The sequence below is a fragment of the Meles meles genome, chromosome 4 (genome assembly GCF_922984935.1).
Source record: "Meles meles chromosome 4, mMelMel3.1 paternal haplotype, whole genome shotgun sequence".
Lineage (NCBI taxonomy): Eukaryota > Metazoa > Chordata > Mammalia > Carnivora > Mustelidae > Meles > Meles meles.
Window position 1 is genome coordinate 31,377,071 of NC_060069.1, and position 24,445 is coordinate 31,401,515.

The following is a 24,445-nucleotide window of genomic DNA, read 5'->3' on the forward strand; positions in this document are numbered from 1 at the left end:
CATCTGTGTTCAGTAACAGCCTGTTGGTAACTTGAAACTGACCATGGTGGGAGTGTTTACCCAGAGAAATTGGCAAACACAACAATTAGGGCATTGTTTGTTAGCCACTTACCAACACACCACTGCAAAAGGACCCCCCTTAAGTATGAGGGGAGGTGGGCATGCTTCAGGGCCATCCTGAGAGGCCACAGAGAAGAAGCCACAGGCTTCTCTGAGGTGCACGACAGAGGGGACCAGGTCAGGATGGAGGTCCACCTCTCTGTTGCTGATACCTGCTGTAGGACCGCATCGTTTTAGAATCTGGAATGAAGGTAGATCTGATAGGCAGACCTCCTTCAGTCCTCCTCAGTCTCCTAGCCAACTTCAAGAAACTTCTTACCCCACTCTGTGGCCTCCTTAGGGTGTGAACTCAGCCGGCCTCCCCTCCGCCTCCAGCCCTGAACAAGGCCTTTTCCTGACCACACAGTCATGTGGACCTGGCCGAAGGGCTGGGGCACGATGCTTGCTTCTCGTAGGAAGCTGTTGCCTGACCTCATCTGTCCAGACAAGAGCCCCTCGTAGTTCAATAGATGCAAGTTCACTGATTCTTACTCTTGTCTTTTCCTTCCAGGCAACATTTAAAGGCTGGATGGACATTATGTATGCAGCTGTGGACTCCAGGGGGGTAGGTAACCATGCTGGCCTCTCCCGCCAAGTCAGGCACCTGAGGCTCCAGAACGCTTGGCCACTAGCGCCTCAGTGCCCACACCCAACAGCCCACCCCACAACGGCCAGTGTCCTGTGTCAGCCTGCAGTTGAGCCTCTCTGGAAGGCCCAGGCCAGGCCCGGGGTCAAAGTTGCATGATCTCCCAAGGAACCCCAAATCTTCCAATATCTTTCAAATTAATTTCACTGTAATTTACTTGAATCTTAGTCTTACCCAAGAAGAGACCAAGTGGAAGGAATAAAGATGCAGATCAAGTTTCTTCTGTGTCCTTATACCCCATCCCGTCACAGTGTCAGCCCCCAGCTGTCACTCTTCTGAACTCCGGCCCCGCCCGCCCAGGCCCGCGCTGCACGCACAGACACGCAGACAAGCAGCCCTGTGCTGGTGCCCTCGCTCCAGGCACACCCTCTCGCCCAGGCAGCCCTGCCCCATTCCTGCCGGCCTGACCCTCGTGTCTGGCTTCTCCCCCTCAGTATGAAGAGCAGCCCCAGTGGGAATACAACCTCTACATGTACATCTACTTCGTCATCTTCATTATCTTCGGGTCTTTCTTCACCCTGAACCTTTTCATCGGTGTCATCATCGACAACTTCAACCAACAGAAGAAAAAGATGCGTAGAGCACCTGCTCCCTGTGGGCCGGCGGGGGAGGTTTGGGTACCAGGGGACTGAGGAGCCATTCTGGCCCTGGCTCCATTCCGCCTTCCTGCTGGGGACAACCGGTCTTCCTCCTGCGCTGCTGGAGTGGGTGGGAGAGGGGCATGTCCTTGACGTAACAGCCCCCTCAACCTGTAAGATGGAAGGAGGGACGCCATGCGTGCCCTAGCCTACCTGACCCGGGAGGCTCCTGAGAGGAGCTGGGCTGAGGGTCGGGACTACTCACCCGGTCCACAATTGAGACAGTGGCCTGGGCTCTCTCCAGTGCTATCAGCTAGGCAGAGAGAACGTCCAGGGTGGCTGAGCTGGACAGAGGAGAGGGAGGGGGATGGGGACTGGATTTGCACCTCCCAAAGCCAGAGAGGCCTCAGAGTAAAGGGAGACAGGGACCCTGCAAAAGCAGATTTGGGGAGGACTCTCTGGTGCAGGATAGGGACATACTTCTCTCCACCGGGAGAGGAAGTGAGAAGGAGGCTGGTCAAGGCATCCGCATCAAGGAGGCAAGATCCCTATATGCCCCATGCCAAAGCCCCTGAGAAGCCCAAAATGAGTCTGGTGCTGTCTCTCTGCACTTAGGGGGCCAGGACATCTTCATGACAGAGGAGCAGAAGAAGTACTACAACGCCATGAAGAAGCTGGGCTCCAAGAAACCCCAGAAGCCCATCCCGAGGCCCCTGGTGAGCCAGCTTCTGATTCAGCAAGAGTGGAGGGTTGGGCTGGGGGGGCCTGGGAAACCCCAAACTCCAGGGCCACTGAATTTTCCAATGAAAGCCTAAGTGAGCTTGCCCAAATTGTCCACTCAGATTTGTCTGTTTCCTTAATAGAAAAATTCTTAGATATGTACTTTTCAAATTCATTAATCAATAGGGGTTTTATAGGATGATATCACTGGAAGCAGTTTTACACTACAGAAAAGGGAAATCTGCAAAGTTTGGGAAAGTTGCTCCAAGAATGTATTAAGGAAAATAACACATGATTTGACATCTTGTTTATCCTTTCTCTATGGTACCACAAACAGTTTGCCGATGTCAGGAGTGGGGTTTGGACCCAAAAGGTTAGAAAAAGTGCCAGGAAGACCACAAAGAAGACTTATCATGCATTTGATCTATTCAAAGAGACTGAGGAAGGGTTGAGAACAGGGTTGTGAAAAATCAATATTCTTTAAAATATGATATATGATATTTTCATATGAAGATTTTTATTTGGGCATTTTTAATCTGATGGTATTTAATGTACAAGAATGAAAGAACATGAAACTGCTCCAAAATTTAATCCTCCCCCCCAAAAAAAATCAGTCAGCCAGGGTCATGGGTCAGTGGGTCAGTGCAGGGACGGAGGGGCGCTGTCGGGCACCTCAGACTCCTGGAGGAAGTGAGGAAGGCATGGGCAGCTGTTCCAAACAGGAGGGCTCCCTCCCACGGGAGTCCTTCTCCTCTGAGTGCGCCCTCCTCCCCTGCCAGAGTGTGAGAGCAAGGCAGCCTCTGTCTGCCCACCCTCATTCACAGCCTCTTCCTTCAGGGGACAGACTCAGCCCGAGTCCCCTGGCAGGTGGTGCCAGGAGGGACACTCAGTCCCCTGTGAGACTGACTCCCTTGCCTGACCAAGCCATTCTTCAAAAAAGTGGAGGGGGGGGGAATCAGTACTCAAAGTAATTAGGTGACATAACCCAAATCACTAGCTAGGAAGTGACTGTACCAGGTTTTTAATCCAGTTCATCAATTTTATCTAATTCCTACCCTTTCACCATGCTTTGTTTTATGTTAGTTGTGTGTGTGTGTGTGTGTATGTGCTATTTATAGTTTTCTCTCTTTCTCCAGATAATCTGAGGTGGCTAACAAAGACACTTAAATATAGTTAATTGAATAAACAGAATCAATTCCATAAAGGATGGAGAAAATTTGTTAACCTGAGAACCAATTACCAGGATTGAACTTTAAATTTGACCTTGAGCCATCAGACATTGGGTGCAAAAAAGAGAAGCACAGTGAACGATGATGTGTTAGGGAAGGTCTGGATAGGAGAAATCCTTTCCTGAAAAGACCAAGGAAGAGGGAGCCGGAGGGCTGGGCCTGGAAGCAGGAGAGCCAGGCTGTTTCAGCCTCCTGACATCCTCTCACCCCAACGGTCTCACCAGAGGGTGGAGAGACAGAGTGGGTGGTCTGGGCTGAGGGGCAGCAACAGGCCTATCTGAGGTCCCAGCTGAGCCCATCCTTTGCCCCTCCTTCCAGAACAAGTACCAGGGCTTCCTGTTCGACATTGTGACTAAGCAGGCCTTCGATGTCACCATCATGTTTCTCATCTGTTTGAACATGGTGACCATGATGGTGGAGACAGACGACCAGAGCCCTGAGAAGGTCAACATCTTGGCCAAGATCAACCTGCTCTTTGTAGCCATCTTCACAGGCGAGTGTATCATCAAGATGGCTGCCCTCCGTCACTATTACTTCACCAACAGCTGGAACATCTTTGACTTCGTGGTTGTCATCCTCTCCATAGTGGGTGGGTATGCAGGCCTTTCCTCCAGTCCTGTGTCTGTACTTAATGCCAAGTGTACTAGACTCCTTTGTTGTTTTCGCTGCATTCCACACCTCTCCCTGACACACACACACAGTCACACACACCTCCACAGAGAACTTGTCTGGGAAGGCCCACTCAGGCCAGCGGGGGCCTTCCTGACAGAGGAGCCAGCACACCCTCCATGGGATGCTAGAACACAGGTCTCTGCTCTCTGTGAGAGCTTCAAGGATGAATCTGGGAAAGGTAATGGGAGCTGGACAGGCTTCCCAGCCCTCCCAAGGGAAAGGTTAAAGGAAGAAGAGGCTTTCTTAGGGTGAGATGAGTCTCCAGGGATGAGAACAGGTAGCCCTCTAGGATAGAACTGATCCCTGGAGATGGATAATTCTAGAGTTTAGCCACGAAGATGTGTGTCAGACTCTTTCAGACATCACCAGCCTTGTGCGATTGAACTTACAAAGTCTACTTTGAGGAAAGGAAATTATCCAACTAGGAACAGAAGAGATAGGATTCATACTCTGTCTGTTCGGACTGCTATAACCAAACACCAGACTGGGTAACTCATAAACACCAGAAATTCCTTTCTCACAGTTCTGGATGCTGAAGGTCCAAGATTAAGGCACCAACATGGTCGTGTCTTCTTGTGAGTGTCCTTCCCCTGGTTCATAACCAGCACCCTCGTGACTATGTCCTCACAAAGTGGAAGGGGCAAGGGAAGGGAGCTCTCTGGGGTCTCTTTTATAAGGCACTGATCCCACTCATGAGGGCCCCACCCTCATGACCATAGCACCTCCCAAATGTCTTACCTCCTAATACCATCATCTTTGGGAGTTGGAATTTCAACATACGAATTTGGTAGGAGAGTCAACCATTCAAACCATGACACGCGTCCATGTCTGACCTCAGGGTTCAAATCCTCTTTTATTTTTGTTATTTATGTATTTATTTATTGAGCGAATGAGAGAGCAGGGAGGTGGGAGGGGCAGAGAGAGAGGAGAGAGAATCTGAAGCAGACTCGCCACTCAGCACAGAGCCCAACACGGGGCTCCATCTCATCACCCTGAGACCGTGACCTGAGCCAAAATCAAGAGTCGGACGCTTAACCAACTGAGCCATCCAGGTGCCCCTCCCTTTTTAAATAGTAAATTTATTGAGATACAATTCACATACCTTAAGATTTGCCCTTTTAAGTTTATGATTTTGTACTTGCTAGTATATTCACAGAGTTGTGCGACCATCACCTCTACATCTCATCTTAGAATATTTCCCTTGCCCCCAACAGAGACTCTGCACCCTTTTAGCAGTCACTTCCCATTTTCCCTCTCCTCAGCCCCTGAAACCACTCATCTAAGATTTTGAGGGACTGCCAAACTGTTTTCGAAAGCAGGTGCCCTGTTCTACATTCCCACCCTCAATGTAGAAGGGTTCCAGTGACTCCACATCCCCACCAACACTTGTTACTGTCTATAATTTCTTACCACAGCCACGCTGGCAGGTATGACATGATCATCTCGTTGAGGTTTTGGTTTGCATTTCCTTAATGACTAACGGTGCTGAACATCTCTTCATGTGCTGATAGATTACTTCCCGTGGTGTGTCTTGGTCTATAACAGGAGAAATGTCTTAGAGACAGGTCTGTTCAAATCCTTTGCTTATTTTTTTAATCAGCCTATTTATGTTTTTATTGTTGAATTGTAAGAGTTCTTTATATATCCTGGAAACCAGTCCCTTAGCTGATACACATTTTGCAAATATTCTTTCCCATTCTGTGAGTTGTCACGCCATTTTCTTGGTGGTTGTTTTTCAAAGCACAGAATTTTTGTTTTGATTAAGTCCCAGTTCTTCAAGGTTATTTTTCCTTTTTGTCGCCTGTGCTCAGAGCCCAAACTCTTGACCCCTCCCCCATGAAACTCTGCCATTGGGTGGCTGACTTTCCTCTTTCTGCCGCCCATGTACATACAGCCCATGCCTTTGGTGACCTCAGAGGAAAACGCAGAAGCTGAGGCAGGGGCTGCCATAGCTGTGATGACAGAGAGATGGTTAGAAGCTGGATGCAGGGTCAGGAAATGCTCTGGGAGGTCCCAGACAGGGGTGAGGGTGAGCATGCCGGGTGGGACTGGAGAGAAGCTTTAGAGAATGCAGGATGTCAGCAGCTGCAAAGGGCCAATGAGGGGCGGTTGTGGGGAGCTTTGGGAGAAAGTGTGGCATGTACCTCAGAAGCACCTACGGATCCTGGTGCCTGGCCGTACTGGAAGGGCTTGGCTAACAGCTCCACTTGGAGCCAGAGGGTCTGAGTTGAATCCCAGCATCTCACTGACGAGGTGACAGCTTGGGTCAGTTACCTCACTTCTCAGTTCCCTCTTCTGGAAAATGAGGACGATGGTATCCGCTTACCTCCTCGGGTGACCGGAAGGGCTAAATGGATGGATATAAAATGCTCAGCCCAGTGGCTTGACAGTAAACATGACACATGACAGCTGGTGACGTGCTTACGTGAGGAATCTAGAAAGGTCGCTTGGGCCAATACAAAGAGTTTTTTTCACTCTTTCTCCTATAACTTATATGCCTGCTTCTTGAAATTCCAAACCCAGAGTTGTCAATAGAGACCGAGGGGAAGCCCCGGAAGCTAGCAGGGCTGGGAGGATGACAGTGACAATGGCAGAAAGGCTGAGTTGTGACAGGCACGGTGTAGTGGAGAACACGGACTTGTGGGCCGGTGCTTCTTGCCCTTCCATGAGCACATGAATCACCTGGGCTTATTAAAACACAGTGGGACTGCGGGTGAAACTGAGAATCCACAGTTCTGATAACCAGCCCAGGAGATCCCAGGGCCGCTGGCCCTCGGACCACACTTTGAGTAATGAAGAGCTGAAAAGCCCGAGTTCTGATCCAAGTTAGGCCACCTTGAGGCCTCAGAAGGCTAAAGGAAGAGAGATCTGGGAAGGCACTTTGCAAAAGGTGTGGGTACTGTGCATCTCATTTTCTGGATCATAGATGAGAAACGGAGTCCCAGAGAGATGGGAGGATGCAGGGTCCTTGCACGCCCCCATTGACCTGGTCCTCCTGAAGGGGCCCCCTCCCCTTAGCTCCTTGCCATACAGAGACCCATCCAGTGACACAGGGCAAGAGGGAGGACAGAGGTGCACAAGTGCCCATGGTCTCTGTTGTTTCCCATAGGTACTGTGCTTTCAGACATCATCCAGAAGTACTTCTTTTCCCCAACACTTTTCCGAGTCATCCGCCTGGCCCGAATCGGTCGCATCCTCAGGCTGATCCGAGGAGCCAAGGGGATCCGCACGCTGCTCTTTGCCCTCATGATGTCCCTGCCTGCCCTCTTCAACATCGGGCTGCTGCTCTTCCTCGTCATGTTCATCTACTCCATCTTCGGCATGGCCAACTTTGCTTACGTCAAATGGGAGGCTGGCATCGACGACATGTTCAACTTCCAGACCTTCGCCAACAGCATGCTGTGCCTCTTCCAGATCACCACATCAGCCGGCTGGGATGGCCTCCTCAGCCCTATCCTCAACACAGGACCCCCCTACTGCGACCCCAACCTGCCCAACAGCAACGGCTCCCGGGGCAACTGTGGGAGTCCGGCCGTGGGCATCCTCTTCTTCACCACATACATCATCATCTCCTTCCTCATCGTGGTCAACATGTACATCGCTATCATCCTGGAGAACTTCAGCGTGGCCACAGAGGAGAGCACCGAGCCTCTGAGTGAGGATGACTTCGACATGTTCTACGAGATCTGGGAGAAGTTCGACCCGGAGGCCACCCAGTTCATCGAGTATTCGGCCCTGTCTGACTTTGCCGATGCCCTGTCTGAGCCGCTGCGCATCGCCAAGCCCAACCAGATAAACCTCATCAATATGGACCTGCCCATGGTGAGCGGGGACCGGATCCACTGCATGGACATCCTCTTCGCCTTCACCAAGAGGGTCCTGGGTGAGTCTGGGGAGATGGATGCCCTGAAGATCCAGATGGAGGAGAAGTTCATGGCGGCCAACCCGTCCAAGATCTCCTACGAGCCCATCACCACCACGCTCCGGCGCAAGCACGAAGAGGTGTCGGCCACCATCATCCAGCGGGCCTTCCGGCGGCACCTGCTGCAGCGCTCCATGAAGCACGCCTCCTTCCTCTTCCGCCAGCAGGCGGGCAGCAGCGGCCTCTCTGATGAGGACGCCCCCGAGCAAGAGGGCCTCATCGCCTACATGATGAACGAGAACTTCTCCCAGCGCCTTGCCCCCCCCTCCAGCTCCTCCATCTCCTCCACGTCCTTCCCGCCCTCCTACGACAGCGTCACCAGGGCCACCAGCGATAACCCCCAGGTGCGGGTGTCCGACTACAGCCGCAGCGAGGATCTCGCGGACTTCCCCCCGTCCCCAGACAGGGACCGCGAGTCCATCGTGTGAGCGACAACCCGGCGGGCCAGGACGCACAGGGGGTCGGCCTGTTGCTTCGCAGCTCACGGGACTGCGGCCACAAGCCAGCATCGGCTGGGCCTTCCTTGCTTCGGGCTCGGGGTGTGAGCCATGGGCCTCGGGCCCGCGGCTCGACAAGGCAGAGTTCCGTGGCACCCACACTGACAGCCAGAAGCAGGTGGCCAAGCTGACCTTTCAGCGTGGCCTGTCACTGGAGGCCCTGCCCATGCCGGTGGCCGGAGCCAGTCAGGCCACATCCTGGGGCTCTGAAAAGCTCTACCATCCCAGCTGCTGAGAAGAAACACAAAACTGAGACTGTAGATGTTGTGAATGGGCTTTCATAAATTTATTATATTTGATATTTTTTTACTTGAGCGAAGAACTAATGTTTTTTCCGTGGACATCGGCAGCAGTTCACACTGCCTATTCTTAACTCCCAACAAGAGTGTCTGTGGAACTGCCGGAACTCTGTTCTCAAAGCAAACGTACAACCCAGTGTGGCTCCCGCAGGCCCTCACGGCCCCGGGGCCGGAAGGGGCTCCCCTGCTGCGTGGGCTGTGGCACCAGAGCGCTGAACCCCACTCCTCCCCCAGCGTCTGCAGAGTCCACACACCCAGGCCAGACACGGGCCACACGCAGCCCAAGCTCCCTCACATGAGCCTCAGGCAGAAGGGTTCTTGTCAGTGGGGGTTCACTCTGGCCTTCCCTTGTCCCCAGGGTCCTGTTTGCCCCCTGTGTTTTTATGCAGGCCATACTGGGGTCATTTCTACAAAAATACAAAGCTTCCAGAAGAGAGTGGCCGGGGTCCCAGGGCTGGTCCTAGGCGCTGACGTTGCCTTTTCTTCCCAGGAGAGCCTGGCCTTCTGCGCGAGTATTAACATTAAAGGGAAGGGCACGAGGGAACCAGCTCCAAGCTTGGCCTGGCCCCCAGCTTGTCCTTGCTCCCGAACCGGGCAGACCCCACCGCACAGGCTGGGAAGAGAAGTCTGAGCCCCGTGCCACGAGGGCTAAGAAGCTAAACAGCCCTCCACTGCGGGTCCCCAGCGCATCTGAAGAAGGGAATCTGTTGTCATGACCGGAGCTCTCTTTCCAGACCTTTCTGCCTCTCACCATGTGTCCGGGTGGGGGTGGGGGGACTCCTGTGCCGTGCCCAGCAACTCTCCAGGCAGAGCGGGGAGGGCAGCGTGGGCCCTATACCGGGAAGGAGCCTTGGGAGGGTCAGACACTTCCCTGCCCTGGGAGGGGAATGGACTGTGGGCAACCTTGGGAAAGGGAGCCCTGTGGCCCCAGAGCAGCCCCTCTGGGCTCAGCCTGGGGTCCTGGAGGCACCAGCCGCAGGACAACCTGGGGCAGGGTCTAGGCCCTCCACAGGTCTTGTGAGAAGGCCTTTTCAGGGAAAAATACTTTTTCTAGTCCAGTTACCCCCAGGGTTTCTTGAGCTGCTGACAATCCTATTTAGCATATGCAAATCTTTAAATGCAGAGACCTGTCACCCTGAGAGTGACAGTGTTGGCTGGCAGAGCCTGAGCAGGCAGGGGCTCAGCTGCCCGCCGGTCCCAGCTCTCCAGCAGAGCCGCCACCCGCCTCTGGGCAGCCCCGGAAGCTGGAAACGCTGCTCCTCACCTACCTCGCCGAGCTGTCGGAGGGCTGGATGGTCGTGAGCTCGTGGCAGTGCCGAGGGGGCATTGCCGGCGAGTCAAGTATTACGTTTCTTTCTGTTGCCCCGAGTTCCCTTGGTGGCCACCCTAGGCCCCATGCCCCCACCCACCCAGTGATTTCTCTTCTCCCGTGCTTCCCCTGAGTCCAGTGCGGGACGTGGTTTTGACCGTTCCAGACACACTTCTCCGAGTGGAAATATTATTTTTGTAGCTCTCTCTGTGCTTTGCTCTCAAGGCTCGGAGCGGTGTGTGCCCCTCCCTGGCACTCGGCGCCCACTGCAGGGGTGGGAATGCGGTTTGGGAGTGCAGGCCTGCTGGCCGCCCAGCTGGCCGGAAGGGGGCTGTGGGCTGTGGTTTCGAGTGTGTGTGTGTGTGTGTGTGTGTGTGTGTGTGTAAGGCCTGGGAGCCCTGACACAGGTGCCCAGGGCTGTGGCTGAAGCAGGGTAAGCTAGGCCTGACTCCTTAGCTTTTAGCGTGGCTCTCATTTTCTTTTTCCCAGAACAGCATGATGACCAGTAAGAGGGAAGAGGGTAGAAAAAGGAGGGAGCATCAAGTGCCAGCTGTTGTCTGAGCTAATCGAGCACTTCTCACCAAACTCTGTGTATAAATGAGATACATATTTTTAAAACAAACCAATAAATGGCTTACATGACCTGGCCTGGGCTCTGTTCTTGTGATTTGACAAGGGCGGCGGCAGAGGCCCACCGAGCCTAAGAGGAGACCTCCCCCTGACACCAGCCAGGGGGACAGTGGTGGTGCGGGGACAGGGGCAGGATAAGACCCCGAGAACCACGTGGGACTTCCCCTCATTTTCCCAGGAGAACAGCTGGGAGCGTGACTGGTCCAGGAAAAGTGGGGTACCCGGGGCCTGCCTTCCAGGAACCCTCATCTGGGGCACCGTGGAGGGCGAGGGAAGCCGCCATTTGAGGCTTCCATAATGGAGAAGGTTGGGAAGAGTGAGGCCACAGAGTTTGTGTCTGTGAGTTAACACAGGTGGACCTGTGGCACCTTCTCTTGGCTCCTCACTGCCGCCCCAGCGCCCCACCAAAAGTGCTCCACAACCAGCAGAGGCCTCCTTGTGGCTGACTCTCTGTCCTATCTCATGGGTCCACTCCATGGCCTCTGACTCAGCAGACATCAGTCCCCTCGGGGGGTGTTGTCCAGGCTTTCCTCCAGGCTCTGGCATTGCCTCCTTCAGGGGACACATCCTCTGGGATCTGACTGACCCTGGGCCCCGCTTCCAGGAAGAGAGAACAGGAAACACCCTCTGCCCCTCCCCACTACGTCCCCCTCCTGCGGCCACACTTAGAGTGGAGCCCAGTTGCTACCACTGCACCCCAGGCTGGCACGTCCAGCTGCTTCCTGGGACACCAGCATGGCTTTCAAGCCCAGCCACCCAACACTGGGCTGGTCTGTCGTAGCCCGAGTCCCACAGCGGCCATCTTCAACTGCAGACTCCTCCTCACCCCTGGCCAGCCCAAGCCCTACTGGCCTGCCTTGTCTGCGTCTTTCACTCCTGCTGTAAGGGACTCAGGGGCTTCCCCTCCTTCCTTTCCCTTCCCCTCAGCTACCAGAGTGATTTCATCCAAGATGGCTGCCTCCTGGGTGAAACCTTTTCCTGGCTTCCTGTTGCCTTGGGATCCAGGCAAGCGGTACCCGGGCCTCCAGCCCCACCAGCCTCTGTGACCACCTCTTTCTCCAGCCCTCAGGGACCCAGGCTCTTCCTCCTCGAGACCCTACCAGCGGCTGTTTCCTGCACTAGGCACACCCTGGCCCCCTCTCCACTCAGCCCAGGGGCCTCATCTTAATGTCGCCTCCTCTGGGAGCCTTCCCTGACCGCCCAACCCCCTTCCCCATCACCTGCCCCCACTCTAGGTACTGCCCTTGTCACGGCACTAAATACCACTTATTGCAAACACCTGCAAAGCCCATTTTATTCCATTTTATTCAGCAGACACAATCTTGTCCTGACCCTGGGTGAAAACAGGGCTGACCCTGAGGCCAATTCTGTGGTCGTTCGGTTCTTTCTTGGATAAAACAGCAGCCTGCAGCCACACTGTCAATATGATCTCAGCTTGGGTCCGAAACTGCCCCTCCCATGGACAGAGACAGGGTAGCTGTGTGGCAACTCCTCCCCACACCAGGCAGGCAGGTCAAGGGCACCCTCCGGCAAGGGTGGGGGTTCTGTGGGATTTGGGGGGACTCCTTGCTGAGCCTTCTCCCTGCAGTTTCCTCAGCCCAGGAGGTGTGCTCTCTTCCAGGGACCCCTGAGACCCCTTCCTTTGCCCATCATGGGCACCCATGAGTCCAGCCACAGCCTCTTCCTCCATGCCCTGCGACCCCCCCAGGCGGCCCCTCCTGTGGTGGCACACACCGGCCCCTCTCGGCCACCTGCCACCTCTGGTCTAGGAGAAGCACTCAGAGTATCTGCCCCCAGACACACATACACACACATGCTCGGGTACGGCCATGCCCAACCATAGCCTGTTTCACAGCCGCCACCAGAGCAGGGGGCCCACAGCTCCCCTCTGCATCCCATGCAGTCAGGCCTCGTCACCTGTCCACCTGAGCTTCCTGAGACCCAGCGAGGCCCATCCTCCTTGTCTCCAACATGTCAAAGCTCTCCAGGAAGGTCCCCTGTGGACCTGGGAAGAGCTTCGCATACCCGACACGGACCCACCACCAATGCAAGGCCACATGGGGTCCTGGAAAAAACAAGTGATAGTTCTTCCCAAAGAAACCCTCCCACAGCTCCCCTCAGCCCTCCACTTTCTTGGGCCCCTTTTTATACTCTTGATGTGACTGTGAGGTCCCAACATGCTGCACCACTTCCCTTGAAAACCATCTGCATATGAGAGACGTGGGGTTTGGGACCCTGAAAGCCTTGGTGTTGGTCAAAAGTGGGGCAGAAGCAGGCCACCCTCACCTTCTGTGACACTTGTTTAAACATCTTTCCCCCACCAGACAGAGGTTTTTCAGAGGGCAGGCCATACCCCAGTGTTGTGGGCTACCAGCAACTGTTGTACAAAATGTCAGAATTTGAAACAGCAGCGTATCCGATGCAGTAAGGATGAGTGTTGTCACGTGAAGCCACTGGTTCAGAGAGAGATATCTTGGGTGGGCACCCACATGAACAGATGTGCTTCCCATCGCAACAAAGCAGCCTGAGGATTGGCTTCATGGCTGGTCTCGTCACCCTGCACCCGGGACCTAGCTCAGAAGCGGGCATGGCAGGAGCCCCGCACGTGTTGGTGGAGGGAGAAAGGCCGGGCCCCCCACCCTAACCTGGGAAGGGTCAGCCTCCTCTCTGGCAAGCTCCAGGATGCGAAGTCTTGGTCTGGGCCAAGGCTGCGGCTTCCCCATCATTCTCAAAGCCCAAGCTTGGCATCTGGGGTTCCTGATCTCCTTGTGCAGGGTCTGCCCCAGCTGCCTGAAGTGGACCTTCGCCTGGCATTGCACAGGGCAGGCTCCTCTGGAGGGAGGCCCGAGTGGGGCCGCAGCTGTCATCAGGCTGCCATAGGGTAAGGCTGGGGTCCAGGCAGCGGGTGGCTCTGAGGGACGGATGCCGGCTCCTGTGTCAGAGGGAAGGCATGCGGCCCAGAGAGCTCAACCCTTGGCAGGGAGAGAGATGCTCCTGGATGGACGTCAGCTCTCACCCTGGGGCCACAGCTTTGGCAGCCACCCTGCCCCGTGCCAACGGCTCCCCCGCCCTCAGCCCCGGCAGCCACGAGACTCGAGCCCTGGTGCCCGGAGGCTGGGAGGGCCGGAGGCGGAACCAGGACAGAGTTGGCACAGTGGCCGCTGGCTCAGGGAGGCCACAGCACTGTGTCTCTGCGGCGAGCATCGGCAGGGGCTGCTGGCACCCGGCCCTGAATGCCCCAGGCTACAGCGACCCCCACGCCTGCGCCCCCGGAGCGGGTTAGTGGGACCCTTTGCTGAATTCACCGGTTCCTCTCCTGTGCTCGATTCCTTCATGGCCTCTGCGTTCTCTGCCCCTTTCTCACAGGCAGTCCCACCTGCCGCTCTGGGTTCCCCTGGCAGGTCAGGCACAGGGCCATCTGACATCCTCGCCCACATGGAGACACGGGCGGATTCACACACACACATGTGCATACTCACGGCGCTGAAAGCTGGGTCTCCACTCTGGGGCCAGCGGCGTGACATCAGGAAGATGCCTAAAATGCCAGGGATGAACCTCAGGCTTCCTGTCCCAACATCCCCTGGACCAGGGGCCTCAGGACATTCCCAGGACAGAGACAGGCAGACAGGCCAGAGAGGGTGGCCAAGGGACTTTGTTTCAATACTATGCTCAAAGGCTGACACGGCCAAGTTCTGTCTGGGGACCCCAGGAGGACCACAGTGGCCCTGCCGGAAGCACCACTCTCTTGCAGGTGTCCCAAGTCAGCCTGAACATCAGGGGTGGGGGCTGGGCCAGTTGGAGCCCAGCACGTATAATGACCACCCTGACAAGCACTTCCTCCCATGCCAGCTCACGGGGCTGGCATCCCCGGGCAGCTGCCAGGCACCTGCTACCGGAGAGAAAAGCCCCATCATCCCAGTCCTTGTGGAGATGGACTGGCTCAGATTCCAGAAAGACGTGCAAGTGAAACAGAGCCCCCCTCCCCGGATGTGGGCTGGCCGCAGGCGGTATGTCCTGTCCTCCATCCCTGCTCCATGCCCAGCCTCTGTGGGCAGAGCCTCAGGGAGCAGGATTTTAGGTGCAACCAGCCAGGGGGCTGAGCTTGCCTCCAGCATTTGTTCTTGGAGGAGCCGTATCTCCTGGGGGACCATCTGTCTGCCACTCACCCTCTCAGGCTGTACCCCCGCTTCCCAGAAGGCCAGATATGGGGCTGACTCTGCGTGCAAGGCTGTTGGAAGGGCTGCGAGATGGCTGAGGGCTAGGAGGGTTGACCAAGATGTGAGGCTGGCTTCACCGAGATAATTGGGCCTCCTGTATCCTGTATCAATCCATCACATTTATAGTCTTCTCTCCAGACAGGAGGCAATGAGGAAATGACAGAAGCCAATAAGGCTAATAAATAGAGAGTAATAGAATAACCAGTATGTGCAGCCCATCCCCTGAACCCCAGAGCCAGGAGCAGGGATAAGCCCCTCCCCTCCCTCTCTGTCTTGACTTCAGCCACAGGACGAAGGCCACAGTTGAAACCAGTCCCTAGGGGGTGGGGGATGAGGCACGGGAACAGCTGGATTTCCAGATGCTCAGGCCAAAATCTTCGTGTCATCCCTGCCTCCTCTCTCTCTCTCTCTCTCTCTCTCACACACACACACACAGACACACACACACACACCCCACATCCAATCCAGTAGGAAATCCTGTTGGCTCTACCTTGAAAATATATCCCAATCCAACCACTTCTCAGCTTCCACGGCCACCCCTGGGCTGAGCACCGTCCCCTCTTGCCTGGATTCTTACAAACGCCCCCCCAGCTGGTCCCTGCTGCAGACCATCACGGCAGCCAGTCGGACCCCACGAATGCTCAGCACAGAGGCCCCCAGGGCCCCCTTGCACTCAGACAACAGCCTGAGCCCCCCGCAGCCCTGTCTCTTACTCTGTTTCAGCCATCCCCGCTCCTTGCTGCTTCCTCCCGGGCTGAGCATGCCTCACCGTGGGACCTCAGCGCTGGCTCTCCCCTGCTGGTCACCCTCTTCCCCCAGAGACTAGCGCAGCTCCCGTTTCTTCAGATTTCTTCCGTCACTTTTACAACGAAGCTGCCAAGATCATCCTATTGTCTACCCTCTGCAGCCCACCGCTTCTACACTTCAATCAGGGTTCAGTGAGGTACCATTTCCATACCATGAAATTCACCCCTTTACATGCATGGCTTGATGAGTTTGACAAATGCACAAGCGGTAGGGCCACCACCGACATCGATGTATTAGACATTCCCACCACACCAGGGAGGTCCCCCACCCTCGCGTTTGGCAACGGCTGAGCCTTTTCCTGCGCCTGTGGATCCGCTTTTTCCAGCAAGGTCATATAAAAAGAGTAATACTGTACGTAGCCTATCCCGTCTGGCCGTCGCTCAGCATAATACATCCGAGCCTCATCCGTGTGTTAGTTGGACGTGGTAGTTTCTTGCCTCCGAATATATTGCATTACAGTTCATTGTGCGTGCAATGGCTGATGGACATTTGGGATGCTCACAGCGTTTTGTTGTCATGAATGAGGTTGCTAAGAACATCTGTATACAGGTGTTCATGTGGACCCATTTTTTTTAATCTCTTGGGTAAATACCTAGAAATTGAATGTCAGGATCCTACGATGCATGCATGTTTAACTCGACAAGTTAGCATATGTTTCCCAACGTGCCTGTTCGTTGTTCATCCCCACCAGCAAGGAGAGCTCTGGTGCCTCCATCTCCATGCCAGCATTTGGAACTCTCTTTTTTTTTTTCTTCAACTGTGGCCAGTGGAGTGGGCCTACCCATAATTTTAATTTGCATGTCCCTGTTGACTGATGATGTTGAGCCTCTTCTCATGTGCTTATTGGCCCCTGTTCTCTTCTTTGGTGGAATGTCTGCCATTGTGGGGAAGGAGCTCTTAACCAATGCTTTCTAGCTGACGTTGTCATCTGAAGGAGCAAAGGACCCGCGCAGAGTGATCACATCTCATTGCTCTGCGTGGGCTTGCTGTGTGGTCTGAAGTCTGGTCTCCCTTTCCTCATCTGCGAGACAGGTGTAACAGGAAAGTGAAGGATGGGGTAAATTAAGACATGGGAGGAGTTTACAGCAATCCCCAGTACACAGTAAGCGCTTCGTCAATGTCCAGTGTGGTGACGACGAGTGTTGTCACTAACCCCTGGGTGACTTGCTCCTGTCGATCCCATTCCCCTCCTCAGAGCCCTGCATTTTCTGAGTGCTTGGCCCCACCTTCTGCAGTAACGTTCTCTGGTTTCGTGAGTTGTTCCGTTTACTGACACACCTCTCTCGGGTCCCTTCCTCCACCCAGGGGCGCCCCTGACAGCCATGCAGCCCTGGGACCCTCATCACACACACAACACTGCGCCATGGCCTAGGGCCAGCTCCTCGGCCACCAGTGAGAGGGACCATGAGACACAGGAAGGAGTCTGAAGAGTAGTTGGAAGTCAGATGACACCAGACAGGACCAAGAGAACCTGAGAGTCTGGAGAAAGTGGTGTGGCCTTGCTGGGACAACAGCCGCGCCCCACAGTGGCTCACATGCTCCCCCCTGCTTCCCGCCCCTGCCCTCTCCCTAGCTCAGTACCATAGGTGGGCTGCCAGGCCTCCTCGAGCCCCACTCTGGCCCCAAGTGACCTCTGGAGGAGAACTGGACCCCCCCCCCCCCCGAGGGAGGGAGTGGGGACGGGGAGGGAGTAGCAGGAAGGCAGCCTGCACAGGTCTGGGGCCGGAGCCAGGGCGCCATGGGGAGTGAGGAGGAGGTGGTGAGAGGACAGCCCAGCAGGCCCAGGGACTGCCTGCCAGGGCGGTGACTGAGGAAGCTGCGAGGGCTTAGGGGCTGCAAGCTGGGGCTTCTGGAGGCCAGAGCAGGGGAGGACAGGAAGCTCTACCCCCCCACACACACCCACTCCCACACCACCCCAGTCCTTCACTTCCACTAGGCAAGCTCTTCATGCTCATTGTCGCCTCCGTTGTAGGCAGTCCCACCCAGCCTCCCCAGCCACCGGCCGCCGCCAAGACTGCCCTGGCCCGCCCGTGCCCTCCTCTCCCCGGGGTGATTCACCACCTCAGAGTCTCCCTCACCACGTGCCTGCTGTCAGGCCCCAGCACATGTCCCCATCCCCACCCCCCATCTCATTTCTCTGCTCCCAGGTCCCAGCCGAAAATCACTCAGCCCAAGGACAGCCTCGCCAGGAAGCCCCATGCCAGCTCCACCTGGGACATGGCCAAGCCGCCCCACTTTCTCCCGTGGAGACCACCATGTTTGCAGGATAAACAAAAACTGAGCAGTGGCCAAGGCCCTGCCAGCAAGGCCGATGCCAGTGATTCACGCCAGGAGAAAGTGGCAGGAGGCCTCCGAGCCAAGGGGGTCCCCTTCCTCACTCACTCCCACTGAATGATGTCAGCCCACACAGAGGACCAGCTGGGGAAATGGTGGCATCTGTCCATCCTTCCTTCAGCAAACACGTACCACGCATCTTCAAGCTTCTGGAGTTCTAATAATGGGCAAAAGCAGACAAGGCCCCTGCCCACGTGCAACTCGCAGTCATGCTGGCAAGGCAGATGTTTACCTTAAGATCCACAAACAAGGGCTGCTTCTAGTCCCCCAAAACGGGACAGGGGGTTGGGGGCAGCAGTGGGGAGCACCAAGGGCCATGAGCAAGAATGTCCAGGTGGTGGAGTACAGGGCAATAAGGATCTCCTGAAGACACAGCATTTTTGTTTTCCTGAGATGGATGCGTCCAAGCAGAGGGAAGAGCAAGGTGAAAGTCTTGACGTAGAAGGAGGGGGCCCATTCCAGAAGGAAAGTTGGCACCCGGGGTTGGATCCAGAGAGTCCTTCCTGGGGAAGGATCCGACGTGAGCCTGCAGGACTCTAGATGAGGTTTACTATCTGTCCTTTGTGCTGTTTGGGCAAGGAGAGGGTTGCAAAATGGGTTGGATATTGGTAAGACTCTGCCTCCTGCTCTGAGGACTAGGTTTGTGGGAGACAAGAATGAACAGGGAAAATTGGTCAGGGGCCTCTGTTAGGAGAGATGATAGTGACTTGAACCAGAATGGGGACTGTGGAGAGTGAAAAACGTGGGAGCTATTTCGGATGCAAAATTGGAAGACTGAGCACCCAAGAGTAGGTGAGGAGGCTCCTCTGGGCTCTGGCTAGGACAGTGGGGAAGGAGCCACAAGGGGTCTCCTTGGGTCCCCTCCTGGGCTGCCCCTCAGTCCTCTTCCTTCTGCCCTATGGATGGATGATTTGTTGGGGGCTTACTGTATTTAGGAATTAATTCTAGGCCTTATCCTTCCTAATCCTGTCCTGTGTCTACCATAAGCAGCATGAGCTCAAAAAGACCACAAGTTCCTGGTACCTGCTTGAGGCAGTCACGCATTGCCGGTGACAGGACAATGTCTGCTTCTCTGGTCACTGTGAACGCACCTGTATGAACACCCCCCCCCCCCCGCCCCGCGCATGAACTGCCCACAGCACAGAGCACAAAGGTGGCCTCAGGCTGCTTTGAATTTTTCCCATTAACCAATTAAGAATTTACATGACATACCCCCTCTTGAGGGGGCTTTGCCTTCAGCTTGAATTACTTAAAAAACAAAATAGGATTTGGGGTCTACCACCACATCACTGTTGAGGACACCCAGACACCTCACGGGGTCCAGCCCAGGCTACCAGAAGACAGTACCATTCTTCAAAGTCAAGGGCAGCCTGGTGGAAGCCCCTACTTTGACTCCTCTCTAGGTGATGGTCCTGTGGATAAAAAACCTCAGGCCCCAGCCAAGAGCACCGGCAAACTCTCAGCATGGTGAAGCCTCTAAAACTCCCCACAGCAGCTTCCCTGCATGCTGAAGTCAGCCCTACCCCATGACACAGAGGCAGGCCCTTGCTGGAAACCTCAGCCGCCACTCCAGACTTCTGTTTCCCTCGGGATAATTTCATTTTAGAAGATTGTGGCCCAAGGCCCTTAGGGTGCGTCCCCCGCTCTACCCCAACAGATCTCCTCCTTCCCTTGCCATCTCAAGAAGTAGCAGCTGGGTATTTTCTTCCCTTCCTGAAGCTTGGGCCCCTTCTGTAAATTGATGCACTTCCTCCAGGGACCAGCTTTGCATACCAGGGATCCCAGGGAGGAGAAGACTTGGATCTAGTTTCAAAATAGTTAACTAACTCTAAGTGGGGCACCACAGCTACCTACTCACCCTACATTTGCATAACTGAGAAAGCCAGTCAAGTGGACTCCAGCATTTTCCTTTAAACTCTAACTGTACCTGCTACCTGCAGATACAGCAAGTAGGCTGTACTGGGCTGTTAATCTTCCCTGCAGGCCCCAGAACCTTGAGCAGGCTTATTTAAAGAGCAGATCTCCAACAGTGCCCCAACCCAACCTCAGCACAGGCTTGGGTCTAAGTGCTTTTCATGCAGGAAAAAGGAAAGTTTCCAGGTGGAAATCTTCCAAATGTGTCTTCCCCAATCACCTTGTCACCAGACTGTTCTAAGCAAAAACTTTCTCATAAATTATCTTTGCCTTTGGCTGTTCACACACAAAGGTCACATAGTTGTCTGCCTCTGATATCACACACGTAGCCGGGGAAACGGTTTCAGAGGTTCCCACAGCTGGAATCTCCAGAGGAATTCTGACCAGGAAAGGGCAGATGAGGTCATGATGAAGAGGGAAAGAAGGAAAGAGAAGGCGGACAGGACCCAGAGATCTAGACAGGGAGAGGAGTCTCTCCGGGTTATGTCGCCCCTTTCCCCTTCCATCTCTAACCTGCAGTTTCCTCAGCACTCCCCCGACCATCCCATCCAATAATAATACACTGGGTCAATGAGCACACGCAGCACCCAAATCTTGGTTTCTAAATACCATTCTCGATTAAAAGGAAACAGACTCCTTGGTGAGGTGGTTGATTCATTGCTAGAGGAGAGAAAATACAAGAAGAGCACGGAATATGTAGCGTCAGAAAGGAAGAGAGTGCTCAAAGACTGGCAAGGCACCAAGAGACATGGGAGCCAGTGTGACTGGTCCAACTGATGGAGCTTGAATGGAATGATGGAGTCAAAAACCACCAGTGGATGAAGACCAGTGGGGAACGGTGTCCCTCACAGTGGGAGACTGGATATTGGGAGCCTCCTCATGTGATACTCAGAGAAAGACACAGCGTCACCCTTCATGGTGTTCTTGCCAAAAATGACCACCTGAAACTGGCAAGGAGTAAACAGCAGAACAGAATTTGGGCAACATCATTCCAAAAAGTAACCGGCCAGGACTTGTCAAAAATGCCAAGTTCAAGAAACACAAAGAGAGGCTGAGGAATTTACCCAGATTAACATGACAGCTAAATGCAGTGGGTGACTCTGGAAGAGGAAAAAAAGAGACAAAAAGGAGATGTGATTGAGACAACTGATCCAATGTGAATATGGACTGTGAATTAGTAACAGTATTATATCAGTATTAAATTTTCTGCTTTCAATAACTGGACTGTGGTTTTGTAAAATTCTTGTCCTTACCGATGCACACTGAACTATTTGGGGATAAAAAGGCATGGTGTCCTGCTTCCCTCTCTCTCTCTCTGCCTGCCTCTCTATCTACTTGTGATCTGTCTCTGTCAAATAAATGTTCAAAAAAAAAAAAAAAAGGCATGGTGTCTTCAACTTACTCTCAAGTGATTTGGGAAAAAAAAAAAGGTGCGTGTGTATGTGTGTATATGTGATATATAGTATATATACAATACTGAACACAGAATACATTATATATACACAATGCAGAGAGAGAATTATAAAACAAATGGGCCAAATATGAATAAATGGTGAATCTCCATAAACGACATGGAGGCATTGCTTGCAACTTTTCTGTCAATTTGAAATACACTAAAATTTACATAATTCGTGACAGTGGCCAACAGTTATGTGTTACTTACCCTGTGCTGGGCACTGTTTTAACGCTTTACCTGTCTTTTTTTTTTTTAATGATTTTATTTTTATTTATTTATTTGGCAGAGAGAGACACAGCGAGAGAGGGAACACAAGCAGGGGGAGTGGGAGAGGGAGAAGCAGGCTTCCTGCTGAGCAGGGAGCCCGATGCAGGGCTCCACCCCAGGACCCTGGGATCATGACCTGAGCCGAAGGCAGACACTTAACTGGCTGAGCCACACAGGCGCCCGGTCTTCCCCTGTCCTAGAGCCCCAGGCCCTGTGTCTCCTCCCCCAGCCCTGATGCCCACAAATGCAAAAATTAGGGATTTCAGGCCTCGGCCTTCTGGACCCTGGCTGGGGCCTTGGAGGAGAGGAGAAGGCGGGCCCAGCTGGAGCAGTAAACCCAAAGCCAAGGTTGAGGGAAGACAGTTGAAAGCTGATGGCCACAGGGACTGGAGGAGACGGGATGAGAAGACAGAGAAGGACCAGCCCTGAGGGGCAGTCTGCGAGAAGCAGGGGGTTACCAGACCCCAGCCCCAAAGTCACTGCCGGACTGGGTTTGGCTGGGGGTGGCCAGCCTTCTAGGCACTTCTCCAGCAAGGACTGAGGGTGGCCTGTCCCCTACCACCCGAGGAGGCTGAGGCCTCACAGGCAGGGGCAGAGTTCCAGAGCCTGAGCGGGGCTGAGCGTCAGGAGGATGGCAGTCTGGCAGGGAAATGGGGGTGGGGGAGGAAGACACTGACGTCTGAACTCAGAAGTGGAGTGGACCCCCGCCATCCCCTCCCTGCTGAAGGGCCTGTCACAAGGCGGCCGTGGCTCACACCTGCTTATCAGGGCTGGGGTGTGGAGAGGGTGTCGGGGACGGGAGATAGGGCTGGGACAGGGCTGTCCACACCAGCCTGCTCTGCCTCCCTCATTCACACCTCCTCAGAGGCCCCTCAGCCCACTTACCCGCTGCAGCCTCCAGCCTCCCTCAGCTTGCCTCCGGCAGCCTGCCCCCGCAGCCTGCCTTTCTGGAAGGAGAACTCAGCCCCGGACAGTGAAGACCCCAAACAGGGAGGGACCTGGCAGAGCGTCCCGCCCACCCCTCACTTGGCCGATAGGGAAACCAGGACTAAGGAGATGCCACTCAACGTAAAATCAGATCGCGAAGTACACGCAGGAGTCAGAAGTAGACTCCGACCCTAGACCGGAGCATAGACAGGCCTGAGTTTTACCCTGGGGACCCACGAGGCAGGGCCCAGGGCCATATGAAGGGGGAGTGAGAGGGACATTCTTCCTGAGGAGCTCTGTGCTTCTCAAGCTTCAGCCTCACATAGGGAGAGGAAGCACGCGTCATACTGGCCGTACTGGGCCTGGAGGCCCAGGCGCCAACTCCTGTGTTGGACGGGCAGTGGATGGCAAGGGATTCAAGGCTCCCTCAGAGATGGTGGGCAGACAGGGGTGGAGAGGAGAGGGGAGGGGGGCTCGGAGCACAAAAAGCAAGAGGCCAGCTTGGGAGGTGGTAGGAAAGGAAAACCTCTGTTCCCCCAGGTGGCCTGGAGCTCCAGCTGTGCTGAGGCCTCAGATGAGCTGCTCAGGGAAGCCAAGCCACAACCTGCCACTGTCTCCTCACTCATAGCCTTAGAGATCATTTGGGTGGAAAGGTCTCTGGCATAACCAGAGGTGGGACAGTTCAACTCCTGCCTCAGGAGGAGCCAGAGCTGGGAGGGGAGGGGAGGATGGGAGGTAACGCCAAGATCCTGGTTTGGGAAAGGGGAAAGAGTAGGATTCCCCACAGCTGGAACACCTAATTTTAGCTCTGTCTCCCCAGGACCCAGCACATGAAACCCCTTCTCCTACCTGACAGTCACCTCCTTGCTCCCATCTTCCCAGCAGGGCGAGCTGCTTCAGACTAGACACCGGGCCCCCACAGAGCCTGAGTAAGGGTGCCGCTGGGGAAATGCCCTGGGAACCCCAGTCTGCTGGAAGCAGTGCCCAGCACGCGGCTGTTATCTGAGACACAGGCCCCTGCTCTGCTCTACTCACAGCAGCTGGCCCCCAAGCACAGAACCTGGGCCTTGGCGGGAGACCAGTGCACCTGCCTTCCTGCCTCCTCTGTGACACCTTCCCCGAAGCTGTTCTTACTGTCCTCATCTGGTCTCATGGACCAGAGAGAACTGGAGAACTGAAGAACTGACTCACAGCCATACCGTAGTGCCCAACTTTCCTGGGTCTCTCACCAGGACAGTGCACACACTGGGACTCGAGCAGGATCGTCTCAACTTTTCAAACTTGTTGGTAACTCCAAAACTTTTTTTTAAAGCTTTATTTATTTATTTATTTGAGAGAGAGAGAGAACACAAGTAGGGGGAGGGGCAGAGGGAGAGTGAAAAGCAGACTCCCCTCTGAGCAGGGAGCCCCACAGTGGGGCTCAGTCCCAGGACCCCAAGATCATGACCTGAGCCAAAGGCAGACACTTAGCTGACTGAGCCACCCAGGCGCCCCAAACTCCAAAACATTTTTTTTTTAAAAGATTTTATTTATTTGAGAGAGAGACAGTGAGAGAGAGCATGAAAGGGGAGAAGGTCAGAGGGAGCAGACTCCCCATGGAGCAGGGAGCCCGATGTGGGACTCAATCCCAGGGCCCTGGGATCATGACCTGAGCTGAAGGCAGACGCCTAACCAACTGAGCCACCCAGGCACCCACTCCAAAACATTCTTGAACATGTACTATTTCCAGACCCCTCTGGAGGCCCCAGAAAGGAGTCAACTCCATTATTTGTCTGCTTCTAGGAAGTTAGCAGGACCGACAGAGCCAAGATGAGCATGAATGACTGGATTACAAAGCAAATTAAAATAACTCTAACAGCTTTATGGGGGGGAGGGCAAATGTTAGAGTGAGAGCCTGAAAACCTTCCTAAGTCATGCATTCC

At 54.6% G+C, this 24,445-nt stretch overlaps 2 protein-coding genes across 3 annotated transcripts in view; one reads left to right on the forward strand and one right to left on the reverse strand.

The window, feature by feature from the left end:
• Nucleotides 1-10,638, forward strand: part of SCN5A (sodium voltage-gated channel alpha subunit 5) — a 95,374-nt gene extending 84,736 nt beyond the window's left edge. For both annotated transcript variants that reach the window (XM_046003336.1, XM_046003337.1), the window contains 5 exons: nucleotides 611-664; nucleotides 1,180-1,317; nucleotides 1,935-2,039; nucleotides 3,591-3,861; nucleotides 7,054-10,638. In XM_046003336.1, coding sequence (XP_045859292.1) covers nucleotides 611-664; nucleotides 1,180-1,317; nucleotides 1,935-2,039; nucleotides 3,591-3,861; nucleotides 7,054-8,294 — 1,809 coding nt within the window. In that variant the 3' untranslated portion in view covers nucleotides 8,295-10,638. The remainder of the gene's footprint in view (nucleotides 1-610; nucleotides 665-1,179; nucleotides 1,318-1,934; nucleotides 2,040-3,590; nucleotides 3,862-7,053) is intronic.
• Nucleotides 10,639-15,857: 5,219 nt separating this feature from the next.
• EXOG (exo/endonuclease G) overlaps nucleotides 15,858-24,445 on the reverse strand; it is a 43,102-nt gene continuing 34,514 nt past the window's right edge. Inside the window, exon 7 of the mRNA XM_046002138.1 lies at nucleotides 15,858-16,646. The gene's annotated coding sequence lies outside the window, so the exon portion shown is untranslated. The remainder of the gene's footprint in view (nucleotides 16,647-24,445) is intronic.